We start from the raw sequence: 12,901 nt of genomic DNA, 5'->3' as shown, positions 1-12,901 counted from the left end.
CGTCGCCCCTTGCCCAGCGGCCACCCCTCCCCCTCCTCTGGCCCAGCGCGGGGACCCTCCCCCCGCCCCGAGCCCGCCTGCCCAGGCGCGCCCCCTTCAGGCCCGGGGCCGTCGTCCGGGCCGTCCGTCGCCGCGCGGCGGTCGGAGCCTAGCGCTCCCGGGACACTCTCTGGCCTCGCGATGAGCTCTGCGGTCCGCTGGCCCGGCCGCCTCGCACCGGGACCACCGAGGCGGCGCAGCCAGCCCAGTGGGGCCAAGGCCTGAAGCCTGCGAGGCTGCCTGCCTTCCCGGCTTCCGGTCGGCCTCGCCCCGAGCCGGGCGGCTCCTCCTCCCTGCCGCCCCGATCGCCCCTGCCCGGGGCTGGGGTGTGAGAGACATGCCCCTCTCTGCCCTGGTCTTGGCGAGTCTGGGTGTGTCAGCTGGAGAGGGGGAGCTGCTCGGCCAGAAGCGCGCTCCTCCCTCGGGTTTCCGCTGGCGCTTCCTCTCGCGGCTGGCGTGAGCTCTTCCCCTATTGGGGGTGATGCTGCCAAAGGCTGGGTGGGGCCTGGGAAGCCCGAGCAGGTGTAGCCCAGAGGAAGAGCTGAACCAGGTGGTGGGAGGGCACCTTGGTCCCCTGGAAGCGCAGCAGGCCTGATGAGGGGTGTGCTTCAGAGATGATGCCATCCTTGGTCTGCAGCGAAACATTATTTGGAAGGCCTGTGAGTGTCTTCCAATAATGAAGCCTAGGAACTGACCTCTGGTGACCCCATCAGGGACCATCTCACATGAGGGCAGCCTGGAGCAAAAACCCGGTTTTTATCCTCTGGATCATATTTCCTGGGCACGTCCCATGTGCTGTGTCCGGCTGCTGGAACCACAGCAGTGAACACGACAGCATTTTCCTTCCTCTCTGGTGCTTAGTCTCTTGAGGGAAACAGCCAGAAAGCAGACAGGCATTCAAGAGCAATGCAGGTTTTAATAAGTGCACTGAAGAAAACACATGAGGGGCCGGGACGAAGATGAAGATGGAGATGAACCTAGAGGTGGGGTTAACCTCAGTAGGATAGTCTGGGAAGGCTGGTGGGAGGAGGTGACATTTAAGCTAAGTCAGGAAGGGTGAGAAGCAGCCAGCCATAGGAAGAATGGGGTGAGAAAGAGCCTGGTGGAAGAAGGAAAGTGGGCCAGGGTGGATGGAGGGCAGTGACAGGGAAGCATGGTGTCAGGTGAGTCCATAGTGGGCCTGCAGAGCCCGAGGGCCACAGGAAGAAGTTGGGTTTTACTCTGAGTGCAGTGGGGAGCCATCGAAAGGTTGAAGCGGGTGTGGGGGGCTGGTGGTGGAGAGGTTCTCACATTTGCATTAAGACCGTTGCTCTGAGTACAGTAATGCTTGGAGGGGTCTGGAGTGTACTTGAGGAGCTCTGGGGCTTGTTTCTGGGTGGATCTCAGTCCAACAAGGTAAACAGACAGGCATGGAATTAGGGATTACAGGGAGAGCTTAAAACGGTTTATATGTTAGGGAGATGGGAGAACAGGTGATGGGTTCTCTTCAAAGATATTTCCTGTCACTATATTTGTACAGTAAACATGAATCAGGAGGGTGGAATAATGCAAGATGATAATGTTCTACCCGTGGCAGGTGAACATTGAACTAGAAACTTGGATGGTGGGGGTGGTTTCCAGGATACTGTGAGTGGGTGGGCTGGGAAATGTGGGTGCTCAATCGTCGGGCGGCAGGGATGCTGCGAGGTGCTGAAACCAACAGGAAACATTGGGACCCCGCCGACCTCCGTTTTAGAAAAAGTGTTCCTCTGCTCCTCTGCGTATGCGGGTGTTAACCTTATTGCCTTTTTATGGGGGTGCATCGTTCACCTGACTATGGGACTTCGTGGAAAGGCCTTTATTTTCCCCTCTCTTAGCTTGAATGTTTTCTCCTGGGGCTTGGAAGAGACCCTGTACTTGGTGGAGGCCTTCAGCAATGCAGCTGAGGAAGTCTAGTCTGTCTTCTACCTTAGGTGCTTACTTCTCCTTTCTCTGCTTCTCTCCCTTTGAACAGAATCAAACCCCTCCACCCCCGACCAACACACACACTGCCCAGTTAGCCTCTTGACTTTGTTCAGCCTAAGCTTCCTTCTGACAGCTTCCTCCCCCTTATTAGAGAACTTATTTAATAAGCAAAATCAACCCCTTAATGACAGGTTATCATTTCAAGGACATTTTGCATTTTCTAAGGGACTGTGTGAGTGGGGACAGGGTTTGATCCTAAGGAATGCATCTCTAATGGTGCAGCTTTATGGTAGAGTTCCCTGGATTATGCCGTATGCCCTACCCCTTGCTTTAGGCAGAGCCCTGGCCAACACATTTTTTGTTCTTTATTTTCAGACCTGGATCAGTGACATTCGAGCAGGAACTGTCCCCTCATGTGGGAACCATATCAAAGCCAGTTGCAGCTTAATTGCATTCAACTCTGACCGTCCAGGTAGGGAGGTGAACATGGTTGTGGGAATTCAGACATTGTCACCCTAGGTAGGGTGGGGCCAGAGGCTTGGAGGGGCCTCTCAGGGCTCAGAGGTCAGCACCATGACGGCCTTAGACCCCTGCAAACTGGTCAATGTGCAGTAGGCAGATTGCCTTTGCTTTCGGCATTGCCAGCACACTTTGTATAAACATGTTGGCTTGGTCTTCAAGAGCTTGGCCTGGAGGGTGGGGAGGGGGCTGTCACCTTGGTTTCCAGCTATCCTCATATGCAATCCACTCCTCTTCTGGGAGCAGCTGGGGTCAATACAAACGCAAAAGCTCCCTGTGTTGGTTGAGACTCTTTTGGTTGTCAGTGATAACTCAGACCTCAAATTGACTTAAGCAAGAAATGGATACCTTTTTGGTTTATAGAACTAAGAATTCCAGAGGCTTCAGGCAGAGCTGTATCTCACTGTATCCTGATCTCTGTCCCTGTTCCTCGGCTCTGCTGCCCTTAGGTGAGGGCTTCTTTCTCAGGTAAAGCTGGGAAGGTGGCAACTGGTAGCCCCAAGCTGACTGCTTATGACCCACAGTGCCTTAAACAGACAACCTTTTACCCTAGTGTCTTTGCACAGTCGATGTCACGGAAGGCTCTTGTGTGGGGCAGGAACCGAAACCTCTGCCAATCACTCTGTCCCAAACGGTGTGGCCTTACAGTTGGTGGAGCTCTGGGAAGGTCCAAGGCTGAGCATTTGGGTCTTGTGTGCTCTGGGAGTCCTGGGTAACAGATCCGTATGAGGCCTGAAGTCAGAGTCCCCGTGTTTGTTTGACAGGCGTGCTGGGCATCGTGCCTCTGGAAGGCCAGGGAGAGGACAAGAGACATGTGACCCACCTGGGCTGCCATTCAGGTGAGTGGAGACTGGACCCAGGAAGCCTGGAACTTGCCCCTCCCTCCCTGGGGCCAAGGATTCATACTCACCTGGTCCCACAGCCCTGTGACTGGCTGGATCCTTCCTGTTCTCCTCACTGTGCCTTCTGACAGACGGGCTCCGGATTGGAAGGCTGGTTCCTGGTTGAGAATTCTGGTCTGGGCAGAGAGGAGGGAAGCTGGGTGCTCCAGGTGGTCAGGCTGGAAGGAGGGGGATATGCACCGGCCGGTGCCAGGCTCCAGGCTGATGCTGGCTCCCCATCACTGCAGAAGACTCAACCCTATGTGGTTCTTAGCCCTGTGTGCTCACCTGGAGCCCAGCAGATCACCTCTCACCACCAGGCATCCTCTCCAGCCAGGCTGCTCAGGGCGCTCCAAGGAGGGGGCGGTTGAGCTGCAAGGCCGGAGATGGGCCCTCACAAAGAGAGCTTTTGTCCACCACTACAGCTGCTTCTGGGGGTGCCCAGCAGTCCATCTGGCAGCCTGCCTGCTTTGAGGGAACAGTTTGCTCTCCTTGGGCTACAGCAGCGCTGGCCCAGCTGCCTCCCATTTCCCTGTCCAGCTGCAATGGCCATGGGCCCAGACCCTCTGGACTGCACTCCTGGCTGCCTGTTGGGCAGCCTTGGGTGAGGGAAGGGGGCTGATCCTTCGTCCCTGGTCTGGGTGTGCAGCTCAGTGTAGCAGTCTTGATGAAGATGGTGGTGGTTAATAAAATGACAGTAGTGAAGACTGATGGAGAGCTCCCCGGGTGCTAAGCGTGTATCTGCGTTTTCTCACCTAATCCTTTCTTAAAATTTGAAACAACTTTTTCGAGGTATCATTTACATACTATAAACATTACTTGTTTTAAGTGAAGGATTCGATGACTTTTATCAAAGTTACAGGGTTGCATATCCCACCATCCAGTTTTAGAACATTTGCATTATTCCAGAAAGACCCCTTGTGCCCCTTGGCAGTTAATGCGTTTCTACCTTGGGCGCTGCAGCCTCAGGCATCCGTTGATCTTTCTGCCTCTGCTGCAGGGGCTGCAAGCTACTGTGTGGCCAGATCTGGCCTGCTGCCTGTCTTTGTAAATAGTTTTATTGGAACACAGCCATGCCTCTTCATTGACTTACCGTCTGTGGCTGCTTTTTCCAACTGCAGAGTTAAGGAGACAGACTGTATATCCCTCGAAGCCTAAAATGTTTCCTATCCCAACCTTCACAGAAAACGTTTGCTGGTTTCTGCTCTACAGACTGGCCTTTTCTGGACGTTTCATATAAATGGATTCACACTATACATAGTCTTTCGAATCTGGTCTGTTACGTTTGGAATGATGTTTTTGCGATCCATCTAATGTAGCGCGTAGATGAAGTCTGCTTTCTCATCCATTCTCATACCTCTTTTTTTTTTTGGCTGCGTTGGGTCTTCGTTGCTGCGCATGGACTTTCTCTAGTTGTGGTGAGTGGGAGCTACTCTTTGTTGTGGTGTGCGGGCTTCTCATTGTGGTGGCTTCTCTTGTTGCAGAGCACAGGCTCTAGGCACGCGGGCTTCAGGAGTTTTGGCACGCAGGCTCAGTGGTTGTGGCTCACAGGCTCTAGAGCTCAGGCTCATTAGTTGTGGTGCAGGGGCTTAGTTGCTCCGCGGCATGTGAGATCTTCCCGACCAGGGCTCGAACCCGTGTCCCCTGCATTGGCAGGCGGATTCTTAACCACTGCGCCACCAGGGAAGCCCGGAAGTAGGTTTATTTATTTATTTTATTATTATTATATTTTTTTTTGCGGTACACGGGCCTCCCACTGTTGTGGCCTCTCCCGTTGCGGAGCACAGGCTCCGGACGTGCAGGCTCAGCGGCCATGGCTCACAGGCCCAGCCGTTCCGCGGCATGCGGGATTCTCCCGGACCGGGGCACGAACCTGCGTCCCCTGCATCAGCAGGTGGACTCTCAACCACTGCGCCGCCAGGGAAGCCCCCCGAAGTAGGTTTTTAAATAACCAGTTTTTCAGCTAAGAAAACTGAGGCTCAAAGAGTTAAAGAATTTAGCAGTGTTGGCATTGCTGCTGGCAGAGCCAGAATCGGAACCCAGGTGTTTTTAGGCACCATGCTGTTTGCTTCTTGATGCTTTTTCCTCATGGGGAAGTGGCCTCAAGTTGGTGTTGTCTGCAAGGTGGTGGGCCCCCTGTTACTGGGGAACCAGGCTTGTGTTGGCAGAACGTAGCCTCACTGTGGCTCCAGCTATCCAGAGCCTCTCCCTGCAGGAGCAGCCTTGCCAGAAAGCTGCTCTGAGGGTAGCTGAGCTCCAGCTCCTCAGAACCTGCTGTCTGGGCACCAGGCACCGGTCTGCCCTCTTAGGTGCTGGTGGGGCGGGGGGAACTGTGGTGGCCTGGGTTCTGGGGGCTGCCCTGACTTCAGGGCACCCTGCCTTCAGGGGCACCTTCTGCCTTTTGGCTCAGGGCCAAGTGGCCCTTTGGTCCAGGGGAACAGAAGGCTGGGAAGCATCTAGAGAGTGTTGCTGCATGACTGGGCTGTGGGGTCGTGGCTGGGGGCCTGCTCTGAGTTGGGAAACACCGTGTGTTGTGGTGAAGATGTAGGTTCTGAAGCTGGACTGCCTGCCTGACCCTCAGCCTTGCCCCTTCTTAGCTGTGCAGCTATGGGCAGGTTACTTAACCTCTCTGTCCTCGTGTCCTCTTCCTCCAGTTGGGGATGACACCACAGTGCTATCCTGATGGGTCGTTGTGAGGATTTGGTGAGATAAACACACACGAAGGCCACAAGCCTGCAGGCACAACTGAGCACTCAGATCGGCCACATCACCAGTGCTCATTCCCTTGGGGGTGCCAGCGTCTGCACCCAGCCTGGGCCCTGCCCTGTTCCGTGAGGAGCCCGGAGGGTGGGGTGGTAGGGCTTCCGTGGCCAGGAGTCCGGGTTAGGGCTGTCCCAAGGTGTGCCTCTTCCCGTCTGCCCCTTCTCTTCCTTTTTTTTTTTTTTTTTAAGTTTTTAAAATTTTATTTATTTTTTTTGGCTGCATTGGGTCTTCATTGCTGCACGCAGGCTTTTCTCTAGTTGTGAGTGGGGGCTTCTCTTGTTGCGGAGCACGGGCTCTAGGCACGCAGGCTTCAGTAGTTGTGCCGCATGGGCTTAGTTGCTCCACGGCATGTGGGATCTTCCCAGACCAGGGATCAAACCTGTGTCCCCTGCACTGGCAGGTGGATTCTTAACCACTGCGCCACCAGGGAAGTCCCCGCCCCTTCTCTTCCTTGTCTCCTCTGGCAGGATGCCCAGGGTCAGTCTCTGGCCTGGGAGGAAAGTGTACCTGCTCGGCCCCCCTGGGGAGGCTGGCAGTAGGGATGGTCACTGTGCTCCTTGCTCTGGTGACTTGGGCCTGGCCGTCCTGCTCACATCTCCACTGCCCCCACACCTGAGCCCTGGCCTTGTCTCTGTCCCCCTGAAACCCCCAGTCTCACTTCCCCTCTGGGCTCTGGCTCACTCCAGAGCCCCACCTCACTCCCGAGCCCCACCTCACTCTGTGCCCCACCTCCCCTCCCGACCCCCCAGAGGTGAGCAGTTTAGGTTCTTTGGTTGCAAAGAACTGAGACTAACTCCAGCTTGCTTAAGCCAGAAGGGGATTTGGGAGACTCTTGGGGAGCTTCCAGAACTGAAGGAGCAGCTGGACGCACAGGCCTTAGGAGGGTCCTGGCTTGAGAGCTGACAGCTCCCTCCCGGCTGGCTGCTCTCCACCCAGGCCAGTCCCTAAGGCACCCTGTCGCTAGGCTTCCCATTCCTGGTTTAACTCCCTTCAGAGAGAAGCTGGCTGCCTGGGCTTGGGTCAGGTTCACTCCTGTAGGTGGGCCAGCCCTGGCTTGTCAAGGGGCAGAGAACTCCTAGGTCAGGCATGTCACTCCAGCCCCCTGCCTACCCGATGTCCTAACCTGTGCCATCCTCCATATTCTCCAGGACCCACTGTGCCCCCTGCAGGAAGCCTCCTCTGACCCCTGACCTTGGGGTGCCCCCTGAATTCACAGCCCGCCTCTTGCTGCATTTGCAGAGAAGTGTGTATCTCCCTGTGGATGTGATGAGCGTCTGTTAGGGCTGGATGGCCTCTAGTCTGTCCTATATGTGAATCCTGTGGGGGCCGGCGCTTGTATCCATTCACCTGAGCTGGGTTCTGGATTTTGGGCGAATGCAGGTACCTGGTGATCCAAGGAGCTTCCTGCCCATCATCCTGCCAACCTCCCAGTGATGGGCCCTTGACCACCCTGGGATGCAGGGCTCTTGGGGATGTGTGTTGCAGGTGGGGGCCTGTAGCCTTGGCCTGTGGTCTCTAGAGGTGCCCTCCCCTCGAGGACTTTCAGCCTGCTGCCATGTAGGCAGAGGGGTCAGCTCAGAGGCCCTGGGCCGCGGTGCCGGCCTTGGGAGAGGGCACGGTGGGCTGGAACAGGACATTCCGGCGGGCCCACATCTGGCCCATGTCTGGCCCGTGTCAGCTGTTTCTCTCCCTCAGACCTGGTCACAGACTTGGACTTCTCTCCCTTTGATGACTTCCTCCTGGCCACGGCCTCAGCCGACAGGACGGTGAGTGGAGCGGCTGGAAGAGCTATTCCAGGCCTTATGAGCCACCAGGGCCCTGCTGGTTTGCAGTCCAGCCCCTCCTGCTAAGTTCCTCAACCCACGCCAGCTCCCGTGTGCTCCCGTGCGCTTACCCTGAGCTGTGGCCATGACCTGCGTTCTGCTGCTTGGCTGCCTGAGGACAGCAGGCCTGTGGTGCTGGGGGAGCAGTGCGCTTGGCTCTCCCTACTCCCACATCTTCCCCTCGGCCCCTAACCACACCTTGTGACCCTGAGCCCGTCCCCTCCCTTCCCCTGGGGTAGGGGGCAGCCGGGGCAAGGCTGGCTGGAGGCAGCGAGGCCCCTCCCAGTCCTGGGCTCACGGACTCGCTCTTTCCTGCAGATGAAACTCTGGCGACTGCCTGTCCCTGGCGGGGTACTGCCCTCAGAGCCTGGGCTGGTGCTGGGCCCTGAGGACGTCCAGGTGGAGGTGCTGCAGTTCCACCCCACCGCAGAAGGCATCCTGGTGAGCGCGGCGGGCAAGACCGTGAAGGTCTGGGATGCCGCCAAGCAGCAGCCCCTCACAGGTATGGGCCACACTCACTGTCCCTCCCTGGGCAGCCCCGTCTGGCAGCACTTTGTTTCTTTGTTTATGATTTTGGTAACGTGACTTTTAAGACACGTAACAAAGTTTCACATGTACGTGATATATATGCACATATATATACATATATATATGTATTTATATATATATGTGGGTGTGTGTATGTGTATGTTTGTATATGTGTGTGTATATATTACATATAATTTTACAAGGCTTGTTACAAACACCCCATCCCTCCCTAAATCCCATAGGCATGTGTTTTCATCTCACTTAGCTGTTTTTTCTGCTTTTTCCTCCATATGTCTAAGTAACTTCCTTATACTGTTATTTCTTGAATTGTGTGACATTTCAGTTTTGAAAACAAACTACTGATTTCTCCTCTAGGGGATGAGAATTTTGCTGTTTCTACATCCCCTCCCCCCCGGTGCTGCTTCTCTTATTTTCCCAGTATATATTGTCCTGGTCCATTTCGGCTGCTATAACAAAATCCCACAGACTGGGTGGGTTATAAACAACAGGCATTTATTTCTCACAGTCCTGGAGGCTGGAAGTCTAAGATCAAGGCACCAACAGATTCAGTGTCTCGTGAGGACCTGCTTCCTGATTCACAGATGGCCGTCCTCTGGCTGTGTCCTCACGTGGCAGCAGGGGTGAGGGAGCTCTCTGGGGCCTCTTTTATAAGAGGCCTAATACCTTTCATGGGACTCCACCCTCATGACCTTATGAGCAGCACCCTCGCTGCTGATGCCCCTTTCCCGGAATTACCCCCAAGCCAGGCTCACCATGGTGATACCCCCACATCTGGGGCTAGCACCAAGGGCTGACAGTGTAACGGGGTGTCTGAGGGACTCCCTCCTGACTGAGGAGCCGTCTTGTGCCACTTGCCCCCAAAGTGCTGCTGGTGCAGTGGAGGAGACCACCCTAACCTGGTGCAGGCCACCTGGCAGTGTGTCATCAGAGTCACCCCAGCTGTAACTAGCATCTCTCAAGCCCTTCTTGTGTGCCCAGCGCTGTGCTGAGGGCTTCACGTGGGGGGGTGTTGCCGTTCCCTGCTACAGGTGAGGTGAGGTTAAATAACTTGGCCAAGGCCACAGTGCAAGCAGGTGACAGGGCTGGGATTAACCTCGGGGGAGTAGACCTTGTCATAGTAGTTTCCTATTGCTGCAAATAGAATTACCCCGAAACCTGGAGGCTTATAACAGCTGGTAACGTTTATCATCTCACAGTTTCTGAACGTCAGGGATTTGGGAGCAGCTTAGCTGGGTGGCTCTGGCTCAGGGCTCCTCATGATGTTGGGGTTGAGCTGTCAGCTGGGGCTGCCGTCAATCTGAAGGCTGGTGGAGGGATCCGCTTCCTAAGTGGTTCACTCACACAGTGCTGGCTGTGGGAAGGAGGCCTCGGTTCTCCCCCATGGGCCTCTCTGTGGGCTGCTTGAGTGCCCTCAGTACATGGTAGCTGCTTCCCCTGGTGGACAGTCCAAGAGAGGCATCAAGGAGGAGGCCACGGTGCCATTTATGCCCCAGCTTTGGAAGGCACATGCTCTTCGTTAGAAGCAAGTCTCTGAGTCCTGCTCACACTCAAGAAGAAGGGAATCAGGCCCCACATTTTGAAAGGAGGTGTTAGTTTCCTAGGGCTGTCGTAATGGAGTACCACAAGCAAATTTATTGTCTCACAATTCTGGGGACCAGAAGTCCAAAATTAAAGTGTTGGCAGGGTTGGTTCCTTTTGAGCTGTGAGGGAGAATCTGTTCCAGGTCCCCTTCTCAGCTTCTGTGGCTTCAGGTGTTTCTTGGGGCATGTCGATGGCCGTCTTCCCTCTGTTCACATCATCTTCTCTCTGTGTATGCATCTTCTCTCTGATTTCCCTTTTCACAAGGACACCGTTCATACTGGATTAGGGTCCATTCTAGCAATATCAGCTGAACTTGATCATCATCTCAGGCCTCCCCCGTGGATCATCTGCAAAGACCCTATTTCCAAGTAAAGTCACCTTCACAGGTGCTGAGGGTTAGGACTTCAGCATCTTTTTGTGGGGGACACAATTCGGTCTATAACAGGAGGAGTGTCAAAGAATTTGTGGACACATTTTAAAACTGTCACGCTGTGGGGGGAGGGAATGGGGATGGCCCGAGTAGGGGCCCAGGGCGGGTGTGTGTGTGACATGTCCGTGGTCTGTGGGGGTTGGGGGGATGTTGGTGATTGAGCAGAGTGGGGTGGCCTGGGAGCAGGGAGCCTGGGAAGGGAGTGGGAGCGTGGCCTGAGGAGGGCAGGGCTGAAGGAAGCACCCCCCCAACAAAAGCATCCCCCCCCCAATCTGGGAGGAGCTGCTGCCCTTGCTCCTCTGCCTGAAGCACCCTCGCTGCTGCTGCCCCTTTCCCGGAATTACCCCCAAGCCAGGCCTGTCTGCGCCAGCTTCCCTGATGCCCTCATTGCATGGGACAGGGTTGGGGGGACCCTGGACCCCTCCTGACCTTGGCCGCTTCTCTGCAGAGCTGGCGGCCCACGGGGACCTGGTGCAGGGTGCCACCTGGAGCCGGGACGGAGCCCTGGTGGGCACAACATGTAAGGTAAGGGTGGGCGGTGAGACTCGAGTAAGTGCCTGTGGGGGGCCTGAGGCATGCGCAGCTCTGCCAGGGCTGTTGTGTCGCAGAGCCCGTGTCCTGGGCTGTACCTGTCAGACTCGGCAGTACTTGTGGGGCAGCAGCAAACTGAGGCCAGGATAGGTGTTCACCTTCCTTGTCCTCATGCCTCTGGCTCATACCTGTCTCTTGAAGCCCCCACCCCACTAAAGAAAGACCCACATTGGACCTCTGGGGCTCCCAACTCCACTCTCAGCCAGCCTCACCTGGCTGCCTGGCTGCTTTGTCCAAACTGCCTGCCTCTCCGTGAGGGTCGTGTTAGGCAGCGTCCACAAGCTGGGCACTGTGCTGGCCCTCCGGCCAGTCAGAAGGCCTCAGGGTCCTCGGTGATGCCAGGTCCTGTGCCCACTGAGTCCTGTGCTAGTGGGGGTGGCTGATGTGGGTCCAGGGATCGTACAGATAAAAGGATAATTGTGACCCAGGCTGTGAAAGAGGGACATGAGGTGCTTTGAGTGGTTGGAGAGGCCAGGGGAGGCTTGGCCTCTGGCAAGGGCTGTGAGGGAAGGGTTCATGGTGCGGGGCAGGGGGAGCGTGCTGGGGGCAGAGAGCAGAGCTGCGTACACAGGGTCGCGCTTGTTACTACAGAAGCAACAGGAAAGCACTGGAGTGTTTTTAAAACCAGAGGTGGGTGGCTGAGGTGTGAGGCGAGCAGATCTGCATTTTGAGGCTCCCCTGCTGCAGTGTGGACAGAGAATTGCAGGCGGGGACGAGGGAGCTGGGGAGGAGAGAGCTGTAGGGTTGGTGGTGGGCTGTGTGTGAGGGGTGGGGGGGCCCGAGGCCGGCTCCTGGGCTACAGGCTGGAGGAGGCCTGCCACCGAGACTGGGCACTCTGCAGGTTGGAGGTGCCGGGGAGGTCTGGGCGGAGGTGTCAGTTGAGTCCGTGCACTTGGCTCTGGGCAGTGGTCTGAGTGGAAGGTGGAGGCCTGGGTGGCGTCTGTGTTTATGTGGCACCTGCAGAGGGATGAGAGTGCCCTGAGTGGGAGAGAAGGGTTGAGAGCAGAGGCAGAGGGAGCCTGAGGAAGGACCAGAACCTGCGAGGAGACGGGGGAGCACCTGGTGGGAGGAAGGAAGCCCTGAGAACTAGGCTAGAGGGCGTCCAGGGAACATGGGAAGGGTCTGAGAAGACGTGGCTGACACACCTGTGGATTTGGGTCGTGAGACCTTCAGGAGCTTGCAGGGTGTCTGCTGCCTGAAGCCACACGTGAAAGAAGGTGGGAGGCGAGGAAGGAGCCTGCAAGGGCTCTTCCAGGAAGCGTGGCCGGGGGGGGGGGGGGACCAGAGCTGGCTGGGGTGGGGTTGAGGATGCCTCTGAAGAGAAAATGTGGGGCCTGCATACACGGGAGGATCCTATTTCCCACTTTCTCTTCTCTCTGCCTTCTGGGAAGCCCCATTTCCTGGTCTTCATCCACTTTTCCCCCCTGTTTGGTTTATTAAACATTAGGCTCCAGACATTGGCCTGAGCTCTGGGGGTCGAGAGGTAAATCAGATGGGGCTACCGTCCCCTTAGATCCCTAAGGAGCCGTGCTGGAGGGCAAGGCAGTCACATGGTTCCCTTGCTCGGGCAAAACGATGGTGACACAGCTTCCCAGGGACAGTGAGGTCGGGGCTACCCTTACTGAGGAGGGGACAGGTGTCCCAGGCAGAGGGACCAGCCTGGACAGAGTCCTGTGTTTGGGCTGTGACCTTCCCCTCCACAGAGAAACCCCCTCTGTGCTGTCTCCACAGCGTGTGTGTGTGTGTGTGTGTGTGTGTGTGTGTGTGTGTGTGTGTGTGTG

General features: G+C 56.3%; 1 protein-coding gene across 1 annotated transcript in view; it reads left to right on the top strand.

Annotated features, from left to right (window-relative positions):
* LOC114893648 (coronin-7) overlaps positions 1-12,901 on the top strand; it is a 57,894-nt gene that overhangs the window by 147 nt on the left and 44,846 nt on the right. Inside the window, exons 2-6 of the mRNA XM_029219294.1 lie at positions 2,359-2,455; positions 3,267-3,341; positions 7,842-7,912; positions 8,288-8,471; positions 10,978-11,054. Coding sequence (XP_029075127.1) covers positions 2,359-2,455; positions 3,267-3,341; positions 7,842-7,912; positions 8,288-8,471; positions 10,978-11,054 — 504 coding nt within the window. The remainder of the gene's footprint in view (positions 1-2,358; positions 2,456-3,266; positions 3,342-7,841; positions 7,913-8,287; positions 8,472-10,977; positions 11,055-12,901) is intronic.

This window comes from Monodon monoceros, unplaced genomic scaffold (assembly GCF_005190385.1).
Source record: "Monodon monoceros isolate NGI ecotype Baffin Bay Population unplaced genomic scaffold, NGI_Narwhal_1 Super_Scaffold_13, whole genome shotgun sequence".
Taxonomy (NCBI): domain Eukaryota; kingdom Metazoa; phylum Chordata; class Mammalia; order Artiodactyla; family Monodontidae; genus Monodon; species Monodon monoceros.
Note: the sequence above shows the minus strand (reverse complement) of the source record. Positions and strands in the feature narration are given on the sequence as shown.